The sequence below is a fragment of the Crinia signifera genome, chromosome 9 (genome assembly GCF_055691185.1).
Source record: "Crinia signifera chromosome 9, ASM5569118v1, whole genome shotgun sequence".
Lineage (NCBI taxonomy): Eukaryota > Metazoa > Chordata > Amphibia > Anura > Myobatrachidae > Crinia > Crinia signifera.
Genome location: NC_139225.1, coordinates 48,579,037 through 48,603,100, shown reverse-complemented (window position 1 = coordinate 48,603,100; position 24,064 = coordinate 48,579,037). Strand labels below are relative to the sequence as shown.

At 43.7% G+C, this 24,064-nt stretch overlaps 1 protein-coding gene across 1 annotated transcript in view; it reads left to right on the top strand.

Annotated features, from left to right (window-relative positions):
* DRP2 (dystrophin related protein 2) overlaps positions 1-24,064 on the top strand; it is a 113,641-nt gene that overhangs the window by 76,320 nt on the left and 13,257 nt on the right. Inside the window, exons 9-19 of the mRNA XM_083159037.1 lie at positions 873-933; positions 1,384-1,445; positions 1,976-2,050; positions 3,940-4,141; positions 5,269-5,354; positions 8,786-8,943; positions 10,067-10,233; positions 15,159-15,270; positions 15,360-15,496; positions 18,732-18,797; positions 21,461-21,526. Of these exons, the coding sequence (XP_083015163.1) occupies positions 873-933; positions 1,384-1,445; positions 1,976-2,050; positions 3,940-4,141; positions 5,269-5,354; positions 8,786-8,943; positions 10,067-10,233; positions 15,159-15,270; positions 15,360-15,496; positions 18,732-18,797; positions 21,461-21,526 (1,192 nt within the window). The remainder of the gene's footprint in view (positions 1-872; positions 934-1,383; positions 1,446-1,975; positions 2,051-3,939; positions 4,142-5,268; positions 5,355-8,785; positions 8,944-10,066; positions 10,234-15,158; positions 15,271-15,359; positions 15,497-18,731; positions 18,798-21,460; positions 21,527-24,064) is intronic.

Sequence of the window (24,064 nt, the reverse complement as noted above, 5' to 3'; positions counted from 1 at the left end):
CCAATATTCTTGCCTAGTAACCAGGACCGGATGTCAGTTATAGTTGTCCGGCAATCAGGACACCGGAAGACAGCAACGTCCCTGGTTGCTTAGTGAACCAGGAAGTGCTGTTAAATGCAGTGCTTCGCCTGTTTGATCTAAGCAATTAATTACCTGTCTCCTTTGGGCCTCCTGCTATTTTTTGGGCTTTAAATCCCCGCCTAGCCAACTCTACCCTGCCGGTTATAGATTGTGTCTCCACACCGGTTTCTGTTCCTCGTGTGGTTGATTACCCCTTGTTTCCACGGAGGTACGCTGTCAGTTTGTGCTGTCTGCCACACCTGAACCAGTACTGCTCCACAATCCAGTACTGTCTGTTATATCTGAATTGGTACTGCTCCGCAATCTGGTACTGTCTGTCAAACCTGAGCCGGTGCTGCCCAGCAATCCGGCACCCGGGTCGCGGTGCGGGGTTAAGACACCACTCTGAATAAACCAGGTTGTCCGACCTGGCAATTCAACCTGGGTTATAAGAAGGGTTAAACCTGGGTTGCCCTGTGTATAATGGGTGACCCAAGTTTAATGTGAAAGCCTTAGTTGTATGCATATTTTTGTACATCAGCTATCATGGTAATATATGCCAGGTTATTCACCTTATCAGCAAGTTTGGACAGATACTGTATACAACCAAATTTGCTATTTGTATATTTCATGGCAATATATGTTTTTCAAAGTCTGTTGCTTAAGCTAGGTGAGGCTGATACATTCAGAGGTATGCTAGGAAAAAAATCAGTAAAATCAGATCAATTAAATTCAGGGCATCAATGACACTGTTATAAAGAAGACACAAAGTTTAAGCAGTTAGAAATAAGAACCATATGTATGTGTTTCAGCATCAGTACAGGTGCCATGGGAAAGAGCTATATCCCCCAACAAGGTGCCCTATTACATCAAGTGAGTGACAAATTGTTTCATTTATTTTCTTCATCTTGGTTCAACTTCTTCCTATCTCCATTTGTTCCCATTATTTCTGATAAAATCTTTATTTATTTACAGTTTCTTATATAGCGCAACATATTCCGTTGCGATTTACCATTGTAGATAGTGAAAGATAAACTGGTTAGTAACAAACCGACAGAGGTAGGAGGGCCCTGCTTACAAGATTACAACCTATAGGATGTATAGTTTGGCTCTTCTCTTACTATTAAGCCCCCTTTTTTTAATTTTCTGTTTGAGGTATATTCATCATTCCTATATCTTCCCACCTTCTTCTGTTACTGAAGCACATTCCCATTGTACTCACTTTTCAAGTGATGTCTTATAAACATGGAAGGTTATGTTTAAAAACCTGAGTTCTGAAGGCTGTGTGTCTCTAATGTATACTGTTTGCTTTCCTTCATGTAGTCACCAGGCCCAAACAACATGCTGGGATCATCCAAAAATGACAGAGCTTTACCAGGCACTTGGTGAGATTAGTCTTCTCCTTTACCCACTATTATCTGGCAAAAATGTTCCAGGCAGCCCTGAGGACAAAGCATTGCACATATATGTTCAATTGTTCCATACCCTCCAACATGACCCATTCCATTAGGTACAAAATGCTCTGTTCCTGGACTTCCCTGCCAGTGGCAGTTGCAAAGGCTGGACTCCAGCACAGTCCAAAATTCAAAGAGGGGGGTCACATCAACTGCCAGTGAGTCCAGGACAGTGATGTTTGGAGTGGTAGTAGGTGTGGCTCCCCTTTTTGAATATTGGATGGTGCTGCAGCCTCACATCTGCAACTGCCACTGGTAAGGAAGTCCAGAAACAGAGCATTTTGTACCTAATGGAATGGGTCATGTTGGAGGGTATGTTGTTCTTCTCATGAGCAATATAACCAGGCCCCATATTGGAAGATAGACTCATTTATGAATTTTCAAGGAAAATGTTCATTAACCAATTTCTGCTCAAACTGTAATGTCATTCTGAGTGTTAACTAACTTTTGCTCTATTTCAGGAGATTTAAACAACATCAAATTTTCGGCATACCGGACGGCGATGAAACTGCGCAGAGTGCAAAAAGCTCTAAGATGTGAGTAGTATCTTCTTCAAAGAGTTGAGAAATGGGTGGTATATTCGTACAAATGTGGAATTTTATATTCCTAAATTTGGGAGAACTAGATAACTAATTTTTATTCAGTTTTTTTATGCTGAATATCAGAGACCAATGTCAAATACTACAATAAACAAATCTTTAAAACCTGGGAATTTCCTTAGAAATTAGTCCCATTTGGAAATTATATTTATTACTATCTGCTACAAATTATAATTACAATTATTAGGGGGGTATTCAATCTTCTGGTCACGGCAGACGAGCTTGCTCGCCTGCCGTGACCCAGTCCCGTTCTCGGTCAGCTCGACCGAGAACATGCAGGGGGGATTCAATGTCCCGCCTGCAGCGGGACGAGAAGGGGGCGTGGCTGTCGGGGAAGACAGCATTGAATATGGCCCGTCGAGCATCTCCCCCACGGGAGATGCTCGACGGCGATTGAATATCCCCCTTAGTGTAAAATTAAATTATTTATACCAGATCAAGCAAATTATGAAATTTAATAAAAAAAGGTCTGTTCTTTATGACCTAAAATTGTGTGAAACATTATGAATCCTGTTTAGGACTCGCTGCACAGTCACTGTGTTCCGAAGGGCTGGAGCATTCTCTGCCAGCCCTCCCTATCGCCGTATTCAATGCCGCAGGGGCTCGCTGCCCCTGACAGCTAATTTTAACCCCTGCGTAGAATGCATATAAATATCTAAGGAGCGGCTCTCGGCCCCCTGCTGGCTGTTATGTGTAAAAAAAATAATAATTAAAAATTAAATATATATTCATGTGCAGTAAGTACATGAAAAAAATAGCATGTCCCTTCACAGAGAAAAAATACAGATTTTTTTTACACAAATAATAAAAAAAAACACCTTTATTTTAAAAGATCACAGTTCAGTTCACCATAAAAAGATGGCAATTGCTACACGGTGACACACGGCGAAAATCACTTAGAAAGCAATTCGCCATCTGATCATTGAATACACTCATGGCGAATCACATTTAAAAACCCATTGAAAACCACAGCGAATTATGGCGACTATCAGACGGTGAATTGTCCGTCATTCACTGTTCGCTGTCAGCAAATAGTGCATGTTGAATAGGGCGAATACGTTTTTCAGTAAAAAGATTCACCTTAGAGCACGAAAATAGCACAAATTTGCCGTAGAACATGGCGATTCAGCCTCATTGAATACTGCCCTCAGAAGGAATTTGCCAGAAAGAGTGAATCAGAATAAGGCCCATAGTTAAAGTGTGAAATCACCATACGTAGATAAAGAGGACAAAGGAGAGATATCCATGCTGGCATGTGCTTTCAATTTATAGAGGATGTGAATGAGATTTCACATTAATAAGAGCCATTAATGGGATAGCTATATTTGCCATCAAAGATATTAAAATATTATCAGTGAACATAGATGTTTTTCACCCATTGATAGAAATCCATGATCTCATAGTTTTTGCTATCAGTTTTAAAACCATAATTAGTAGTAAACTATTTACATAATGAAATACTTTTGCTGAAAATGGTAGTTATTTATGTGTAATTCAGAGTAGTTATTTATGTGTAATTATAGGGACTAGCTGTCATTGGGAAAGTAATGTACAAGATAAAAATGGATACTGCTGCTAATTTGTTTACAAATCTCTTTTCTTCTCTGTTTTATATATCCTACCCTTCTTTTCCTCCTTTTCCTTTTATATCTCAATGCCTCATATTTCTTTCTCAATTTTTCTCATCCACTTTGCTGTTGTTGTTATTATCTTACCTGTACGTTCCACTACTTCCCTTATTGTTTTTAACTCTGCACATCTCATGCCTCAATGCTCCTTCTTTGCCCTTCTGTTTCTTCCATTGCCCTTCTGTTAACCTACATCAGTGGACTTAGTCACACTGCCCCTCCTGTCTCAGATATTTAGCTGTGATATCCTGCAGTCTTCAGATCGTTTCCTTGATGTACTTGATGTCATTCGCTGTCTGAGTTCTCTATATGAGCGATTAGAAGAAGAGCGTGGACTCGTGGTCAATGTTCCATTATGTGTGGACTTAACTCTCAACTGGCTGCTAAACGTCTTTGATGGGTAGGCATCTCCTGACAGCCTCTATGGTAAAAACACCACAAGATGTATTTGTATAAAATATGCAAGATTTATACAAATAATGCAACAGGCCCACATAGATGAATTAATTATATAGATAGTGTAAATGTGAAGGGAATAAATATTGATATTTTTGAAATTTTTATATATATATTTCTGAACGTTACATGACACTAGATAACTATGTATATAAGAATGTGATTCTGTAATGTCATTTATTTATATCTCACCCCATCTGTGTACTTAATTTTATATATATATATATATATATATATATATATATATATATCTTAAGAGCACATGACAAATCTTCTCAGTAAAAGAAAATGACTGTTGATTTTACATAGGCACTATTTCCTGATGGAAACCACATACTGGTAGTGCCATAGTGTTTAAGTGATGCCACAATGTAGATTGCGTCTTCGTTCCATGTAGGCATCCAGGGGACTTGGCAAAATAAAAAAACGCTGAACGCGAAGCCCTGCACGGACTGAGGAGAAGCCCTGTGCCTTACCCTCCGCTGCTCTGCTGTGGCTGGGACCAGCAGATTTTGTCTGCAGTTCCGGCTCCCCTCCTGCCCTGGCTTCTGCTGGTATGAAAATAGACCATCACAAAATGTCTGCCCCCATACAGCAGACCGTTTTAGAGAACTCTCTGCTGTGTAGGGCGGACATTTTATGATGGTCCATTTTCATTTCAGCACTGCAGAAGCCAGGGCAGGAGGGGAGCTGGGACCGCTGCGCAGACATCTGCAGGTCCTGGCCACAGCACAGCAGCATTACAAGAGCCCTGCAGACCCCCGGCGCCTGCACATTAATTAAGGTGACACATTTATAACCGGACATCCGGGATTAGATATAATAGTAATAACCAGCAGGCGGGTGCGATGCCGGCCCAGGTGACATATGTGCAATCTTGCGGTTATTACTATTATATCTAATCAGGATGCAGGATGTCCGGTGTGTCACCTCCGCTTTTGCGGTTCATTGGGCGACGTCAGAATTACTAATTATTCGGATCTCTCCTTTGATACTACAGTAAACAAATATGTTGCACACAAATAAGTGTTTCTTTATTACCCCCCCTCCCGTCCTTTTTGCTCTCCACAGTGCTCGCAATGGAAGAATAAAAGCTCTGTCCTTTAAGGCTGGAATAGTGTGTTTGTGTGATTGTGATGTGAAGGGAAAACTACAGTGTAAGTATAATATTGAACACAGTGGATGAAGTGTAGCTATATACTTATATACTGTATGTATATATTTAGTGATAAAGAACAAGAATACAAAAATGAAAGGCAAAGTTTTAATTGAAATGAGAAACTATACTGAGGCTAATAAGGTACATATGTGTCTGCTTATAATGTTGCTGTGATCATTCTAGGCAAGACACTGGTTCAGGGCCCCATATCACTCTCTATATATAAACATATACATAGCTCTACCCCTCACATAGATCTTCACCCTTCAAACAGATCTCTTTCGCATAGCTGTCCCTCCTCACACAGCTCTTTCACAATGATACTACTCTCACCCTATGGTACAGCTCTTCCATGGTTGCCCAGAAACCCCCATCCTCTTGGCAAGTGGTTTGAATTATGAGAATAGCAATGGAATATAATACGATTACTAGAGCTGCCGCCACATCATGCAGTGCAAGGGACAGAGCAGAGCTACTGCACATGCCCAGTGCTAGCAGCTTCTTCCATGTTTGCTGTGCGCGTGTGGATCTAAGTCCACAATTAGTGCACTGGACCAGAGAGTACCTGCCAGGAAGAAGGGACAGGAGCCTTACCATGAGGTGGGAGAATGTGTGCTTAGAAAGTGCATTATTGGTTTTGTTTGCGTATTTATTCATTATGGTATCTTATCCTGACAACTTATTTATATTATTTAAAAGTTTGATACAGCTTAGATATTAGTATTTCATACATTATCCAGTGTATAAAAATAAATTTTTGTTCTGTATATTGATGTCCAGGGTCATTAATAGGTTCTTCTAGTGCTCCCGTGGGTTGGGATCATTGAGTCGACCTAATGTTGGTCGACATTGTTGGGTCGACATACTGGAAGGTCGAAAGGTGTCTAGGTTGACATGGCACAAGGTCGACAGGTGTCTAGGTTGACACAGTCGTGGTCAACAGTCAAAGGTCGACATGGGGTTTTTCACTGTTTCGACATGGACAAAGTTTTAAGCGCACCGTGTCCACTCGCATGGCTCCCTGCGCTCGCTATGCTTCGGGCCCACTATTTTATTTTCCCACCACGCCATAGTGGAGGGTAGGGCATGAAATACCACCTGTCGGTACATGTCGGCTCAAAAAGCAGTGAAAAATCCCATGTCGACATTTTGACTGTCAACCTAACACATGTCAACCTAATGCCTGTGTCAACCTAGACACCTGTCGACCTTGTCCCATGTCGACCTAGACACCTGCCGACTTTGGGGCAGATGTATCATAGCAGCGCTTATCGCGCCGCTATGATACTTCCTGCTTCGCCTCAATAGCGAGGTGAAGCAGGAAGGGACATCGACAAGATGTATTAACATCTTGTCTGCCGAAGCGGGGGAGCGTTAACTCCCCCCTTCGGCGATGTCCCTTTCTGGAGATAGCGCATCAGTTAATACTGATGCGCTATCTCCTGTCCCCGGCCGGCCGCACTGGGCATGCGCGGGATCTCGCTGTTCACGCGAGATCCCCAGCGCAGCCCAGACCTAACAGCAGGGACAGCGCTGTCCCTGCTGTTTAGATAGGGCTTCGCCAGCCTGATGCTGGCGAAGCCAAACCCGGCTTCGTGCGGAACGGTCAGCGATGCTGACCGTTCATACATTCGGCCTGCTATCATTTTGATAGCAGCGCCGATATGGACAGGGGCGCATAGCGCCCCTGTCCATTACCGCATCCCGGCCGCTTCATACATGGGGGAGAAGCGGTATCAGTGCACATAACGTGCGCTGATACCCCTTCTCCCCCATAACGACCCTTCATACATCTGCCCCTTTGTGCCATGTCGACCTAGACACCTGTTGACCTTTCAGTATTCAGGTTTCTATGAGGAGGTTAGCAAAAATCTTGACAACGGAAGCACTGTGGATGTGATCTTCCTAGATTTTGCTAAAGCCTTTGATACGGTACCACACAAGAGATTGATAAATAAAATGGAGGACATGGGATTGGGTGAAAATATCTGCAGATGGGTAGGGAACTGGCTGTGTAATAGGGAACAAAGAGTAGTTGTGAACGGTGCTGTATCAGACACGATTCAGGAATGGGGGAGTAAGTGGAGTACCTCAGGGTTCGGTCTTAGGGCAAATTTTATTTAACATTTTTATTAACGATATTGGGATGGGGTAGCTCAGCAATGTATCCATCTTTGCGGACGATATAAAACTAAGCAAAGTTATTAAATCATCGGAAGATGTCACCTTGCTCGAAAAGGATCTTGAAAATCTAGAGGAATGGGCTAATAATTGGAAGATGAGGTTCACCTTGGGAGACACAACCAGTGTGCTAGTTATAATCTTAGTGGGGAGGAAGATGAGATGCACCTTGGGAGACACAACCAGTGTGCTAGTTATAATCTTAGCGGGGAGTAACTGGGTATTTCAGGACTTGAAAAGGATCTAGGAGTCCTACTAGACAGCAAACTGGGGTGTAGTGCCCAATGTAATGTAGCAGCAAAAAAGGCCAACAAAATTCTAGCATGTATTAAAAGGGGCATGGAAACTAGGGACTCAAAAGTAATTATGCCCCTGTGAATGGCATTGGTTAGACCTCACCTCGAATATGGAGTACAATTCTGGGCCCCACACTATAAAAAGGACATCATTGAATTAGAAAAAATACAAAGAAGAGCAACAAAGCTAATTAAGGGAATGGATAATTTAAGCTATGATGAGAGATTAAGCAATTTGGGACTATTTACATTAGAAAAGAGACATCTAAGGGGGGACATGCTCAACATGTACAAATATATCAAGGGCCAATACAAGGAACTGCCAAACACCCTTTTTTCTACTAGAATGGATACTAGGACGCGGGGGCACGAGTATAGATTATAAGAAAAAAGATCTGGTTCAGCTAGCAGAAAAAATGTCTTTACGTGTTAGAGCAGTCAAACTCTGGAACTCTCTTCCCAGAGAGGTGGTGTCGGCCACCTCAATAAATACATTCAAAATAAGGTTGGACAAACACTAAAAATATGCAGGGCTATAAATAAGTAACATAATCTGTCTTTAAAATATAATAACATAATATTCAGCATAAATAGGTTGAACTAGATGGACGCAATCTTTTTTCAACCTTACCTACTATGTAACAACACACACACACACACACAGACAGAAATTTATTTAATCTGCGGCACCAAGTGTCTCCTCCTTTTTCTCCTAACTACCGATTATTTAGTTAGTTTCCAGTAATCTACCAATAAAGACCAGGCTGGGGGCACATATACACACATATATACCTCTTAAGAAACCATGTACTATTGTACTCTGCTGCCATGTTGACATCTCTGCTTGTAAAGACTGCTGTAGACCTCTGATTCCAAACTCCTGGCCTGTGCTGTTATAAATTACATCCTGTAATTGTACCATAGCTTTACAACACTGTACCTCCTCCCTCAGATTTATTCTCACAGGTAGCAGGTCCTGAAGGAACATGTGATCAGCGGCAACTTGGTCTTCTTCTGCATGAAGCCATTCAGATTCCTCGCCAACTTGGAGAGGTCGCAGCTTTTGGGGGAAGCAATGTTGAACCCAGTATTAGGAGCTGCTTTCGGTTTGTAAGTGGACACATATGTAATTGCTTGTACTACTTGATCACTTTCTATTTAATTTACAGGCTGTGACTATTTATTAAACTGCAGTATATCATAAAAATAATGTGCAACTTACTAAACTTTGATGTCTGTGTAATAAGGCTTTACAGCTGTGTCTAAACCATGTAACATTTTGTATTAGTATGAGGATGTGGCATAACTTGAAATTTGTGAGGCCACAGCACTATTTTGGAGGGGCCTTGTCATAATTTGTTTGATGCTGTGACTGTGATCCCGTAAGTAACAGCAATGCTTCCACCGTTTCACTTTCTGCACCCATGCTGCATGACCATAGGACTACACAATAAATGATTGCTCTGCAGTGGATGCTGCATCATTGCACGCAGTCGATGGGCTTTGCAAAGCAGTCACCGTTTGTCTCAATACAAATCCAGGCGGCAGCTACATTTGTATATTTTCATACAGCTGCATACAGTCCTATGCATTTGCCCTGAGTCATCAAGGTTGAAATAGATCAAACCAGCTAAAGAGAAAAAATGTTAGACTTTTCCATAGCAATCAAACTGTACCTGCTATTTTATAGAAATTATTGCTTGAAAAACTATAAATAGAAGCTTTTCCAATTTAGAAGGTTTGATACATCACACCGGAATTGGCGAGGGCACTTTGGAGTGGTAGTGTAACCCCAATGTCTGCAATGCTCTAAGAACTGGGCACAATGATTCATGACCTTTGAGCCGTGGAGCAGAAGGTTGCCCTTCTGCTCCAAGGGAGGGTTCGGTCCTCCCTGATCTTACCTTGTATTAACAGACAGAACCTAAAAATGTATTACATATACACAGAGCATCTCCATGTTAGATAATAATATTTTTAGTTTGTACAAAATTCTTGCTCCCTTATTTTTTAAACTCAAATTTCCTAATATAAATCTTACAGTTCAAGTAACATAATTTACTATTTATTTCTTGAAAGTGTGTTTCACCATCTTTAGTGCTTAATTATTTAGAACAACATTTGGAAAGAACAAATGAAGGGCGACTCTTGTCCCAATTTTTCCCTTTACTGTTATGATTTTACTTAATATCTTGATGACAAGTGACTGCAATATTTCTGTATATTTTAATAGGGCAATGGAACAGCATTACTGGAGCTTTCCCAGTTCCTTGAATGGGGAAGTTTGGAGCCTCAGTCTTTAGTTTGGCTCCCAGTTTTACATCGTGTGACGTTGGCTGAGACGGTGAAACATCAGACAAAATGTTCCATCTGTAAGCAGTTCCCAATAAAGGGATTTAGGTGTGTATATGTTTATTGTGTATGTTTAATTTAATTGTATAAAAATCTTTTCCCAAATTATTTTGTATTTATAATAGGGGTGTGCACCCAGCCATTTTCTTCAGAGTTTGGCTCTAGATCTCCATGTTTTGAATCTTGATTGGTTTTGCTAAAACCACCCTTGTGGGTTTTGGATCTGTATTATTATTATTTTTTTTAAATCATAAAATCACAGAATTTGGAGGGAGGAGGGGGTAGTTCCTACTGTATTATTAACCTCAATAACATGTATTTCCACTCTTCTGTTCTGAAGACCTCACAGCTCACAATATTGTTTTGAGGCCAAAATGTTGTACAGAGTTAGGTGGATGACTATGCTAAGCAACACGAGTGGCACTTATAGGAGTGGCACTGCCATGGCAGACAGGATTGCAGTTTTATAAACTGTGATAAAAAAAATTCCAAAATGCACATAATACAAAGAAAAGAGGTGCAAGATGTAATTGTCCTTGGGTCCTCCTACCCACCCTTATGTTATATAAACATACAAATCGGTACTTATGTAGTATCTGGGCTGCCGATTTTTTGATTGTATGCCTTAAGTTAAGGCATACAATCAGATGCGATGCGATGCGATATCGCATCGCATCGCATCCGATATCGGATGCGATATCGGATGCGATGACCCGATTTTTCCATAGGAATCAATGTTAAAATGATTCCTATGGAAAAATGGGTCCTTTTCATACCCCTACTATCCAAGTGGGCATGGAGTTGGATATAAACCTGTGGCGAGCGTAGCGAGCCACCGAGCCCGAAGCGTGGCGAGCGAAGCGAGCCCCGCGAGGGGACGGTATTCGTCCCCTCGCGGGGCTCGCTTCGCTCGCCACGCTTCGGGCTCGGTGGCTCGCTACGCTCGCCACAGGTTTATATCCAACTCCATGCCCACTTGGATAGTAGGGGTATGAAAAGGACCCATTTTTCCCATTGAATTCCATGTTAAAATGGACTCAGTCCATTTTAACATTGATTCCTATGGAAAAATCGGGTCATCGCATCGCATCGCATCGCATCGAATCGCATGGTCGCATGCGATGCGATGCGATCTCCCGATCCGACCCGATTTAGAAATCGGCAGCCCAGATACTACATAAGTACCTACAAATCATTTGAGCGACAGGGTCTGCCACAACTGTTAATCTCTCCTAGCACAAAGTGGCTCTAAAAAGGCAAGATGTTGTCCTCTGATTCCTCGTCCCAATAGTGTGTACACCCTACTCTTTAAAGACTATTAATTTGTCCCTGCTGGAATTTACCATCACAATTGCCTCTTTATTTTGTGGAGGCAATTGCTTGTAAAGGTCTCATGGTGGAATTTGTAATTCATTTTGATGAATATAATCTTTTCCACATTTTGGGCCCAATTCAGACCTGCTCACCAGACTGCATATATTAACTGCCTAGCCAGCAGGTAAACACCGCCCTGCTAAATGCACATCCACCGCACCACCCAAATCTCTGCACTATGCTTACCCATCCGCTCGCATCAGCCCGCACAGAGGAAAAATCATTTTATGGTTACTCGCTATGAAATGATTTATCCTCTGTTCATTGTGAAAAGTAAGCCAGGACTTACTTTTCATTTGAACGCTTTCTGATGAATTGGGGCCAGGCGCTGATGTCATGTGACATCATCCACCTATCACGGGCATCTCCATGAAACGCTGGGCGGACCCCAGGGAATGCCCCCTGCCTGTCACTAAAGCTGTGAGTGCCTCGGCAAAGAGAAACTCAGCTGAAGGCGCTCGCCGCTGGGGCCTACACATGCACATTGGCGACAATGCGCATGTGCAGACCAAAAATATTGGAGGCGGGGCCAAATTCAGACCTGTGCAAACAGGTCTAATTCGGATGCTTTATGTAAGAAACCTCATACGCCGCGCGCTAAAAATCTTTTCAGCGTACAAGTGAAGGGTAAGTAACACAAAGCCAGTTGGGTACAAGGCCTCCAAATTGCCTCTTTTTCCTGCCAGTATATGCCTACTTGGATGCTGTCACTGATATATTCTTCCACCATTCTTTCAATGGTGACAGCATCATATGCAGTGACAGTAGACATGTCAGTAATTTGTAGGCAGCTCCTTTAGTCTGGACCAGATGTCAAAACTTGCTCCTGACTGCCCTGCATCACCGCCAGTGGGTCTGCTAGGAAAATTTATTTTTTTCCATTGACCATTTTCTTACCAGCAGGTCTTTGAACATCGGCAGAAACAAAGATACAAGATAGGCTTTAAACCTAGGATCAAGTACGGCGGCCGAAATGTAGTGATCTGATTTCAACAAATTGAATTCTGACAAAGCAAATAAATAGCTTCATCCACAAGTCCAACATAGCAGAATTGCTCTGTTTTAGCTTCACCTTCACTTTCTACAGCTGCTTCTGAAAAAGCCTGAAATGACCTGACTAGCAGGCAGTGTCTCAACTGATTTCACATGTGCAAAATTGGAAGGGTTGGAGAACCTTGCACAACGTGGAAATCATCCTCCACTGTGCTTGTGTCAGGTGCATTCCCCCTCCTTTGCCTATGCCATTGGTGGATGTATAGGCTTGAATGGCCTTTTGCTGCTCCTCCATCCTCTGAAGCATACAGTATAAAGGGTAGAATTCCACCTTATTACTACAGATGCAGGGCTGGCGTTTCTAACACCAGCCCCGCCATCCCCGCCAGGGGGTGCGAGTGCACAAGACGCTTGCACGCCCCCTGGCAACGGAGCCTGCCTCCGGTCCTCGCCGCCTCCCCCTCCATTGCCGCAGGTACCCCACGCTGCCCCGAGCGCCCCCCTAACCCTGCCCATCTCCCTGAAGCAGAGACAGGCAGGGACACGCTGCGTCCCCGCCGAGAGACTGGGAAGCGCATGCGTGTGAGACGCACACGCGTCCCAGTTCAGTGTAGCCCCTGCCGCCGGCGCTCGCCAGCGGGGAGGGTCTGGCGAACCCCGGCCAAGGATGGCAGGGGCTCCATCTGTACGTCTTACTTCGGGTGATTGCATCACAGAATGTCCAGCGCAGCAGAGCCTCAGCAGTTACAGAGCAGGGTAAGCTCTCTACTGTATGCAGTTTTTATTTTACAGGGACTTATTTTCTCCCCATCTGCGGCACTTCCTCCCTTATCCATGGCATCCCTGCCGCCCCTCTCCCATCCGCGGCGCCCCTGCCCCCCATCTGAAGCACCCCTTGCCCATCTGCGGTACCCCCTTCTCTCCCTATGCGGCACCCCGCCCCCCCCCCCTCCAGGTGGCCTGTGGAGGAGGGAGGGCGGGAGTTCCGCGGCATTGAGGAGAGAGGGGGGATGTGAGCAGGAGAAGGGAACCTGTGTGGGGAGAGGGGGTGCCACGGAAGGGGTGGTCCAGGATGGCAGCACCAACGACTCCCCCCCCTCTCCCATCCGTGTCCCCTCCCCCATAGGCTGCCTTCCCCTGCTCACTTTCTCCTCACACCCTCCTCCCTTATCTGCGGCACCCCCTCCCCATCCATGGCAACCCCTCTCCCCACACAGGTTCCCTTCTCCAGGTCACACCACCCCCCCTCTCATTCATGTCCCCCCACCTTCCTCCCCACACAGCCTTCCCCTACTCACTCTCTCCTCACACCCCCCTCCCTTGTGGCACCTGCTACCTTCCCTGCTCACTTCTCACACCTCACCACACAGGTTCCCCTTTCTATCTCACTCCTCATAAACCTCTCCCCCATCCACAACATCCCCCCACCCTCTCCCCTCCCTACACAGGTTCTCTCCTGCTGTTCTGCTGAATCTTCTCCTGAATTATAACTCCTGGCAATGAGCATGTGGCTAAGTGGCATTTATGTGGAATAATATGTAATAGGCATTGCGGTGAGTGGTATTATGCGTAATTGGCATTATGGCGTGTGGTATAATGTGTAATTTGCATTGCAGCGAGTGGAACAATGTGCAATAAGCATTACATTTTGTGGCATAATGCATAACGGGCATTATAGTGTACATTTTTGCCGCGCTCCTTCGGCGCGCACTGTCCCTAAGTTTTTGTGTGTGTGGGCACCACTTCCTTTTCTGGCACAGGGCAAAAACATATTTAGTTATGACCATGCTGCTACTGGGCATATTATGTGTTTGAGGCAATACTACTACAGGCATTATACACCCTTATTTTGTAGCATGCACTGTCTCTTTGTAATTTGTGGGAGGGCATAAATTTAGTTTGCAGGGGGGTGCCGAACACCCTAGCACCGGCCCTGCTGCCAAGCATATTGAAACCTATGGCTTACACACAGGTATTAGTCCCGCCTGTTTTGGGATTGGTTTTGCCTACATTTGATTTAGTGCTCCCTATATGAGCCCACTTTTACATATTTTTCAGGACCACTTTCTTCCCCAATCAATCCTCCCCTGTACAGGAACCTGTTCAAGAGAGATCTCACAATATTGTCAGAAAAGGAAAGATCTAAAGGTCCATACACACTGGTTGATTATGTGGGGGGAGGACGGCTTTGCATAGTGCAGCGCTATGCAAAGCAGTCCTCAAAGTCACTCATCTGTTGGTAATACCAGCAGATAAGCGGCTTTCCCAGCGATGATGTGGGACCGCACAGCAGTGCTCGCCATTCATCACCGGGCCATACACACTGGGCGGCTTTGAGCTGAAAGCTGCTCAAAGTTGTTGTTTTGAGCGGCTTTCAGCTCAAAGTCTCCCAGTGTGTATGGACCTTTAGACAGGAGGAGCATTGTGCAGATTAGAACAATACTAAGGGTACCAATGTGCGTAGGGGGTTATTCTGGTTCATTCGCCTGATGATTTGTGATGGCAGCCCTGCATGCCTTTATTAGGTAATAGGTAATGACTAAAGTGTTCCCCAATTTAATTTTATCATTTTCCTCTCCATACTGTGGTTTTATCTTTCCTTCCAGGTATCGAAGTCTAAAACAATTTGGGGTGGATATCTGCCAGTCCTGTTTCCTAACTGGACAAGCTGGTAAAGGAAACAAGCTCCACTATCCAATCATGGAATATTACACAACGGTATATCATTATTTTTATTCTTATTTATTTATGGCGATCATGTTATATTTTTGATTACAACTGTAATACAATTTGTGTTTCATATGCAGACAACCTCTGGAGAGAAAATGAGGGATTTTGCCACCACTCTGAAGAATAAATTTAGGACCCGTCAGTATTTTAGTCGACATCCACAGCGGGGCTATCTACCTGTGCAATCTGTACTTGAAGCAGAAGTTACTGACACGTAAGACTTTGATCTTCCTAATTAGCATTCCTAGGAATATAACAAGCTATTATAATATAAGTATTAATCAAAATGTATACTTTAAATTTATATTTTTTTCTATAATTAGTAATGTAAAATATTATTATTATTATATTAATGATGATAAAGTGTATGAAACCCATATGATCAAGAACTGGGATGCAGTCAAAATGCCGACAGTCAAAATACCGACAATCATTGACCGACGGTCAAAATCCCGACAAGGTCAAAATACTGACATTTAAAATCCCGACAAGGTAAAAATACCAACATATAGAATGTAGACAGGTGAAAAAGTCAACATGACTTTCGGTCGACAGGTTGCGAGGTCGACATGGGTTTTTCACAGTTTTTTGACCCAACATGGTATTTCATGCCCTACCATCCACTAGGGAGTGGTGGGAGAATAATATAGTGCCCGAAGCATTGCGAGCGGCTGCAGTTGACTTTCAACTGTGTCCTTGTCGACTGTGTTGACATTCGGGTCAAAAAACAGTGAAAAAACCTATGTCGACTTCGCAACTTGTTGACCGAAGTGTCGGTATTTTGACCATGTAGGGATTTTGACCTTGTAGGGATTTTGACCTTGTCGGGATTTTGACCGTCGGTCAATAGCTGTCGGTATTTTGACCGTCGGGATTTCATACCGAATCCAAAGAACTGACTCTGTGGATAAAATGAGATAATGAAAGTAAATCATAATTATAAAGCATTTCCTGTTCTATGGCCTCTTCACCAGGCAAACTACAAAGAAGCTTTACACACACAAACATTGAAATGTAGCCAGGGCAGAGAGGATACACCATATACTTATTCAATATTAACAGCTTCAAAGTGAAACATCAAGTATTTAACAAGGAATGTTAATTAGGCAGGAGCTGTTAAAAAAAAAATATATATATATATATATATATATATATATATATATATATATATATATATATATATATATATATATAACACGGGTATATAACACGGGTTTAGGTCGACATGGCTTTAGGTCGACATACGTATTAGGTCAACATTGTCTAGGTAGACAGTCAAAAGGTCGACATGACGTTTTTGACCTTTTTTTTTTTTTAAATATGTTTTATTGAGCCTCATGTATCAACATTGTTACAAACATCAGAATTAGATATATAACAGTATTTTATGAGGATCAATTCACAACTTTCAAAATTTTCCAAAAATAGTTAACATATAATATAGGTAAAAGAAAAAAAATGGTACAAGGAACATGGCATGGCAACTTCGGTAGTGGTAAAACAATAAGTTGAGCAATGATTTGCCAATAATAATTAGTAAAGCCTTAGCATTCAGATAAAAATGCAAGCCACAATAATAGTAACAATACTAATTCGATAGTACCTAATAGATATCAACTTCGAGATATCCAAATAACTAACTAAACAAATAACAAATAACAAATAACAGCCCGCCTTTAGCACCAGGCCATCCACCCATCCATGGACCGATCCAGCCATCCAGCAGGAGATATATGGGAAAGAGAGAGAAGAGTGGGAACAGAATATGGAGTAAAAGTGCACAAGGAGAGGGGGTCTCAGGAGATATGGCGTCTAAATGGTGACAGGGGTCTTATTTTGGAGGAGTTGAAGGTTATACCATGAGGTGGACTGGAAGCATAATTGTAATGCCGATTTAGTCCTATGTGGTAGGATTTGGATATATTTATCCCAGCATTGGAATAGGGTTGCGGTCATGGATTCCTTGTGGAGGGACGTCTCTAGCCAATCCATGGTAAATAGGAAGACGTCGCCATCTCTAAGGAGGGGGCCAGGGTGTGTATCCACTACTGCAGGATGGCTTTTCTGCCCACAGCGGACAGGATCACCAAGAGTTTTTTGTCGTGCTTGGGGACAGAGGATTGGTCTGCAACGTATCCAAACAACGCCCATGCCTCATTACACTGAAAGACCAGTTTCAATGAAGAGATGGCAAAGTTGTGTAGGGTATTCCAGAAAGCTTGGTTATGTGGGCAGGACCAAAAGCAGTGAAGAAGGTCTTTGACCGTTTTTTTAAGTTGACATGTGCCGACAGGTGGTATTTCATGCACTACCATCTACTAGGGCAGTGGTTCCCAACCCTGGTCCTCAAGTACCCCCAACAGTGCACGTTTTCCAGGTCACCCGGCAGGTGCACTCATTATTCAGGCACATTTGAAAAGATCCACAGGTGGAGCTAATTATAGCACTTGTGATTCTGTGTGGAGACCTGCAAAACATGCACTGTTGGGGGTACTTGAGGACCAGGGTTGGGAACCCATGCACTAGGGCGTGGTGGGAGAATAAAATAGTGTGCCCTACTATAGCCTGTATAAGGTTGAACTTGATGGACGCAAGTCTTTTTTCAACCTCAACTACTATGTTATTATCTATCTCCTGCCTAGCACCTGCAATCTCTACCACCGCCATCTTTTTTTCTCAGAAGAACAATTCCATCTTGCACCTCTCTTCTTTGCATTATGTGCGCAGCTCTTGGAGCATTTGCAGCTTGTTTTGTGGGGGCCAAACATACCAATAATGTCAGCTTAAGATGTGTAAGAGACCCTGTTGCTGAAATGATTGGTTGGTTAAAGTCTGCATGTCCTGTTTATACATCATAAGGGTGGGAGGGATGGCCCAAGGCTTCCATCTTGCACCTCTTTTCATTGCCACTGCAGTGCCACTCCTAGATGCAGGGGCGTGGATTGGTAACTTAATCCAGCCTGGGAAAAATATTGAAGCAGCCTGGGGTGGGGGGGGGGTCATCGGTATAATCTGAAAATTAATGTTAGTAAAGTTAATAATAATGTAGGAACAGCAACAACAACAAAAAATCTGTAATTTTAGCTGTTTTTATGATGTGCAGGTTGCTCTGAAACTACTACCTGTTGACCAATAGGGGTCAACCTAATGACTGTCTACCTAAAACTTGTCGACCTAACGATCAATACCAGGCAGAAGTTGTAAGTCACCATAATCATTTAACATATTACTTAACTAATTACTTAACAAATTCTTTTACACTTTGATTGATAATCAGACATAAATATTAAGCTCAAATATATCCATGTTTTTTTCTAGATTTTCTAAGAATTCTCTGTATTTCTTATTTTTAAAGGTGCAGTATTAATATCTAAGGACAGCAAAAATGTCATATCCAGGTGTTTGCTAACTATGCTTTCTTTTAATAATACATTGTTCCCATATTTCAGGCCATTGTCCTCTCCAACACTTCCACATGCCGATACACATTCAAGGATAGAGCACTTTGCTAGCAGGTCTGTACTAGGATGACATTATGAATATCTCTGTGAGTGTTTGTTGTGTTTTGTTATCATTATTGCATATGCTAATGAGTGGTATTTTGCTGCTTAGCGCGCCTTCTAATACTGCCCACCGGGTGTGCGAATGCCCGCTCCCCTCTGCCCAGCGAATATCATAGCCGCTTTGTGATTGGATGTTTTGCATAAACATCCATTCACAGAGTAGCGTTCGGGGCCAAAATCATTTGGTGGTCGGTGACCGTCATTCTGGGCTGACTTGGACTTGTGGCATCCGGGTCTGAGAACTGGGCGGGTGGCTGACATCCTTTGAAGTCAGCCACCCACCCCCAGCAGGCTGGTGCCTGCCTGCAAGTCGGCGAAGGCGCCCACACATAAGCCCTGAATATGCGCATATGAGAATATGTGCATGTGCAGAACATAAACATTGGTCCCCCGTGTGGACACGCAGGGGACCATGCCGATCAGAATCAGGGCCTACTATTGTATATGCATTATTGTGTCTACAGAGATCATATTTGTATTTTGAAACTCAACACTTTTCTGAGAATGTTGTAATTTATGTTTTTGCTGGTGGGTGCACAAGCCAAAAATATAGGGAAGGGGCGTGGCCTCAAAATAATACCAATTTATATTACACAGCACAATTGTCTCCAAAATATTTAAATTACGGCAGCAGAGTTCCCCTTTTTACACATTACAGCAGCAGAGTCCCCCTTTTTACACATTACGGCCAAGTACATAAATGCCCCACAATGCCAAATACATAAATGCCCCCATAGTGCAGGTACATAAAAGCTACTCAGTTGCACAGCATGCCCTACTCAACCGCACAGCATGCCCAGAGCATGCACATGCTGGCCGGCTCACGTCCGCATATTACTCAGCGGACGGAATACACTCTTCCCGCCATAGGTGCCGGCGATTTATGTTTTTGCCGGTGGGTGCTCAAGCCAAAAATATAGAAGAGTGGCTTCATGGGGAAGGGGTGTGGCCACAAATTAATGCCAATTTATATTATGGAACACAGTTGTCTCCAATAATCAAATTACGGCAACAGAGTTCCACATACATAAATGCCCCCACAGTGCAGGTACACCGCGGACAGAATACACTCTTCCCGGCATACTGTTTCCCAGGTGGCGGGTCTGGCGATGTGGGTACTGCAGCCGCAAATTAGCAAGTTAATATGGCGGCCCAGCAGCGGGACTCGGGCCCGTGGGTGCTCGGGCCCTTGATCACCCACAGAATCGGCACCTATGCTTCCCGCCATCCTGGCATACTATTTGCCAGGTGGCGGGTCCGGCGATGCGGGTGTTGCAGCCGCAAATTAGCGAGTTAATACGGCAGCCCAGCAGTGGGACTCGGACCCGTGGGTACTCATCAATTTCCGTGGGTGCTCGGGCCCTTGAGCACCCACAGAATCGGCACCAATGATTTACTTCATCAGAGGAAGTTGTGTGTTATTCCACAACAAAACAAGTTAGGTGAACTACTTTGGGACTTGACTGATCTATTCAACATTCTGGGCTTCTTTAACAGATAAGTTTATTTTGCTGTAGAGTTTAAAAAAAACATTGTGTTAGAATACCTGATTTTATGTTAATGTATTGCAGCAAATAAAATATAGAAAGGGATACTAATGATATGTCTTCATATGCAGCTTAATTATAACCATGTATTGTAAAACAGAACCTACATAATTGTACATATTGTTACTTAAAGGGATTTAATGATCAGCCTTACCCAAATGCAAAAGTTCTGTATACTGTATGGCCACATATATGTTGTGCTTTTTGTATACTTCAATTAAGCTCCGGCATTAATGGAAATAGAAAGAAATTTAGATAAAATATATGACCGATATTTGATCATTGCTGAATATTATTTACGTAGATTCTCAATAAAGCCGTATGTGGCCAGGTTGTTCCCCCGCAACGAACGACCCGGCGAGTGTGTAACTCACTGAAGCAGTTCGGTACTGGCGTTCGCACATGTGCAGAAATGCGTATGCGTAACTGGGCCAAATTCGGATCACTATGAGGGATCCTGAATCAGCCTCTAAGGGGGAAGTCCAGGTACAGAGAGTTTGTTTATACTGGAATGGGTCATTTTGGGAGGAATGAATTGTTCATATTGCATTTAAACCACTGGAATATAATAGATTTGAATTTATAGTATAATAATTCCTGGGTACTGTACAGTATATAGCACCAACTAACTGACAGTCCCAACGTTCCCGCATCCCGCCTGGCGCTGGCATTGTCCTGCGGCGGGGGGGGGGGGCAGTTGGGATTAGACACAGCATCAATTCCCATACTAGAGAGACTCTCGGTGGCTATGTAAGCTGCTGGTCAGGCCCCCTCAGCGGTGGAAAAGGGGGCTTGGCCCCGCGGGAATGATACGATTTACAGGTCACGCCCCCAATTTTGGACATGTGCAGGAGTCCCTCTTCACCTGTCTTCAAAGTCGGGAGGTATGCATATAGAAAGATAAAATCTAAATGTATCATCAATATAGTTGCATGCAGGAATAGCAGCAGTCTCTGTTCTATTTTTTCTTACAATATGTATTAAGGAAATAAATGAACATTGCTAATACTTGATAAAATGTGCCGAAATTCTGAAACCCATTCTTTTCTCCCATGACATTTTGTGCAGACTTGCCGAGATGGAAAGTCAGAACTGTTCCTTCTTCAGTGACAGCCTTTCTCCTGATGACAGTCTGTAAGTTCTCTCCATCTTCCTAACATCATTCATAGGTTTCACTTTCTATTACTATGAATATAATATTAGAATAAGAAAATTCAATTTATTAAAAATATACGGTATAAAGTTGACCGTTTTATACCATTCAATGACGTACTTCATAAGGTAGACTTTAGCTTCAATACTTTAAGCCAGGGACTTTCCAAAAATAAATGCGAAAATGGCCATTCTTTGGTTAAAATGGTCATATTGAAAGGTACAGCATTTGCATTTCTTAATGGGTGAGAGCTTACTATATTTTACAAGTACCCATGAGAAGTAATGTATTAGGCTCTGAATTACTGACTTTCTGGTTATCCAGTTTGTTGGCTTGCTCTGTACAGATGGTGCGAATCTCATCTTTGCAGGGGCTGGCGATTCTATCGTCAGTCGTTGCCACGCGCGCCGTTGTGACGGAGCTCCCCGCCACCATGGACGGTCCCCACCGCCACCCCAATACCCCCCTAAACCTGCCCGTCTCCCTGAAGCGGAGACGGGCAGAATCCACCGCCCAGCCACCGAGAGACTGAGACGCGTGCGATGCACACGCATCCCAGTGGGTGTCGGACGGCTCCCCGACAGTCGGGATTCCGACAGTCAATACTCCGGCGTCGGAATCCCGACTTCTCCCTCGTGGGGGTCCACGACCCCCATAGAGGGAGAATAAAATAGGTGGCAAGCTCAGCTCGCCACCATGCCCGCAAGGGGCTTCATTGCGCTCACCCCGCTGTGCAGTCGGGATTCCGACGTCTGAGTAATGACTGTCAGAATCCCAACTGTTGGTGATTTATACCACACCCATCCCAGTCTGATGGAGTCCCTCTCCAGGGATGTTCGGGTGAGCGCCAGGCAAAGACAAGAGGGTCTCCATCTGTATTTGCTCTTTTTTGGTATATGCATATTGGATTGTATACATTTGCATTACGATAATATGAATTGACTTATACATGTATTTACTGCATGGTGGATATATTTCTTATTTATAAACTACAAGATGCATTATCACGTCGCAGTATACTGGTGTATTGTGCTTACTTTAATTATGGAATTTTAACTGCATTCATTATGGTGAGCTTCTACAGTACAGAGAGTCAGGTAGAGGGCGGGATTCTCTAAACTGAAAATGCGGTAAAAACCCCGTTATCGGCGTTTTTATCGCATTTTGGGATGCTGTAAGCTTCCCCCGCCGGGTTACCGCGGCGGGGGCATCGCCAGAAAAATCTGGCGATGCCCCATAGAAGCCAATGGGCTTCTATCGCAACCCTCCGCCGCCCCGCGCCGCCCCGCATCGCCCCCATTCCCCTCACCTGTGTCCGGGCAGCACAGCCCGGACCTGTGACCTCCTCCCTGCACTGATCCTCTTCCGGGTGCAGGAGAGCCCGGCGCAGCAGCAGCGCCGGGTGTGGGAAGGAGGGGAGAGCCGCCGGGACCTGCTGAGACCTGGCGACTCTCACCGCAAAGGACAGCTCTTAACGCAAGAGCTGTCCTTTGCCTTAATTATCGCATATGTTACAACATATGCGATAATTAAGTATGCGATGGGCGGCGAAGGGGGGCGGAGATTCTTAGAGAAACTCCCCCAGAGACTACTGACTGGGTGCTCTGGTCAGTGGTTGTCAGCATGCTGAGTGGTGGCTGGCTAGAGCTATCCACAAATCAGAGAATTGACAGCCATTTACTGCATTGATCTATATGGAGAGTGCGGGATCCAAGGAATTCCCTGCCAGGCTTGGTCACCCTGCCCAGTCTACAAATCTTTATGTGCTCTCTATCATATGCTACATTGTATAGATCCCATTAACTTTTCTCTGTTTTGACTATTAAGCAATTTGCCTTTCAAACCAATGATAATATTTATAAAAATAATACATAAGATTAGAGTACTAGGTCTAGGGTAAGAGCATGTATGTTGACAAAAAACTGATTGAAGGCCAGAAGGACACTTAAGCCAAAGATAGTCCAGTCTGGGTATGGTCCACATATTTATTGACAGTTTCTTATATAGCGCACACATATTCCGCAGCGCTTTACAGAGAATATTTGAACATTCACATCAGTCCCTGCCCCAGTGGAGCTTATATCTATATTCTCTACCAAATGTACACTCATGCACAGACATTCTAGGATTTTTTATTTTTTTTGTTAGAAGCCAATTACCCAACCAGTATATTTTTGGGGATTGTGGGGGGAAACAGGAGGACCTAGAGGAAACCCACGCAAGTACGGGGAGAATATACAAACTGCAGTTAGGGTCATGGTGAAAATCGAACCCATGACCTCAATGCTGTGAGGCAGTAATGCCAACCATTACACCATGTGTACTGCCCCCGAATATATAGAGTTTGATTGTGAGTTGGACACAGGGCCTGATCCAGACCTGAATGCTGGGCTGCGAACTTTGCAGCCCACGATCAGGTAAACGCCGCCCAATACTGCCTCTGACATGTAAAATCCTACACATGTGCAAGACCATTCACAATCACTCACCATCTAATGGTTTCCCCCCCTGTTTGCAGC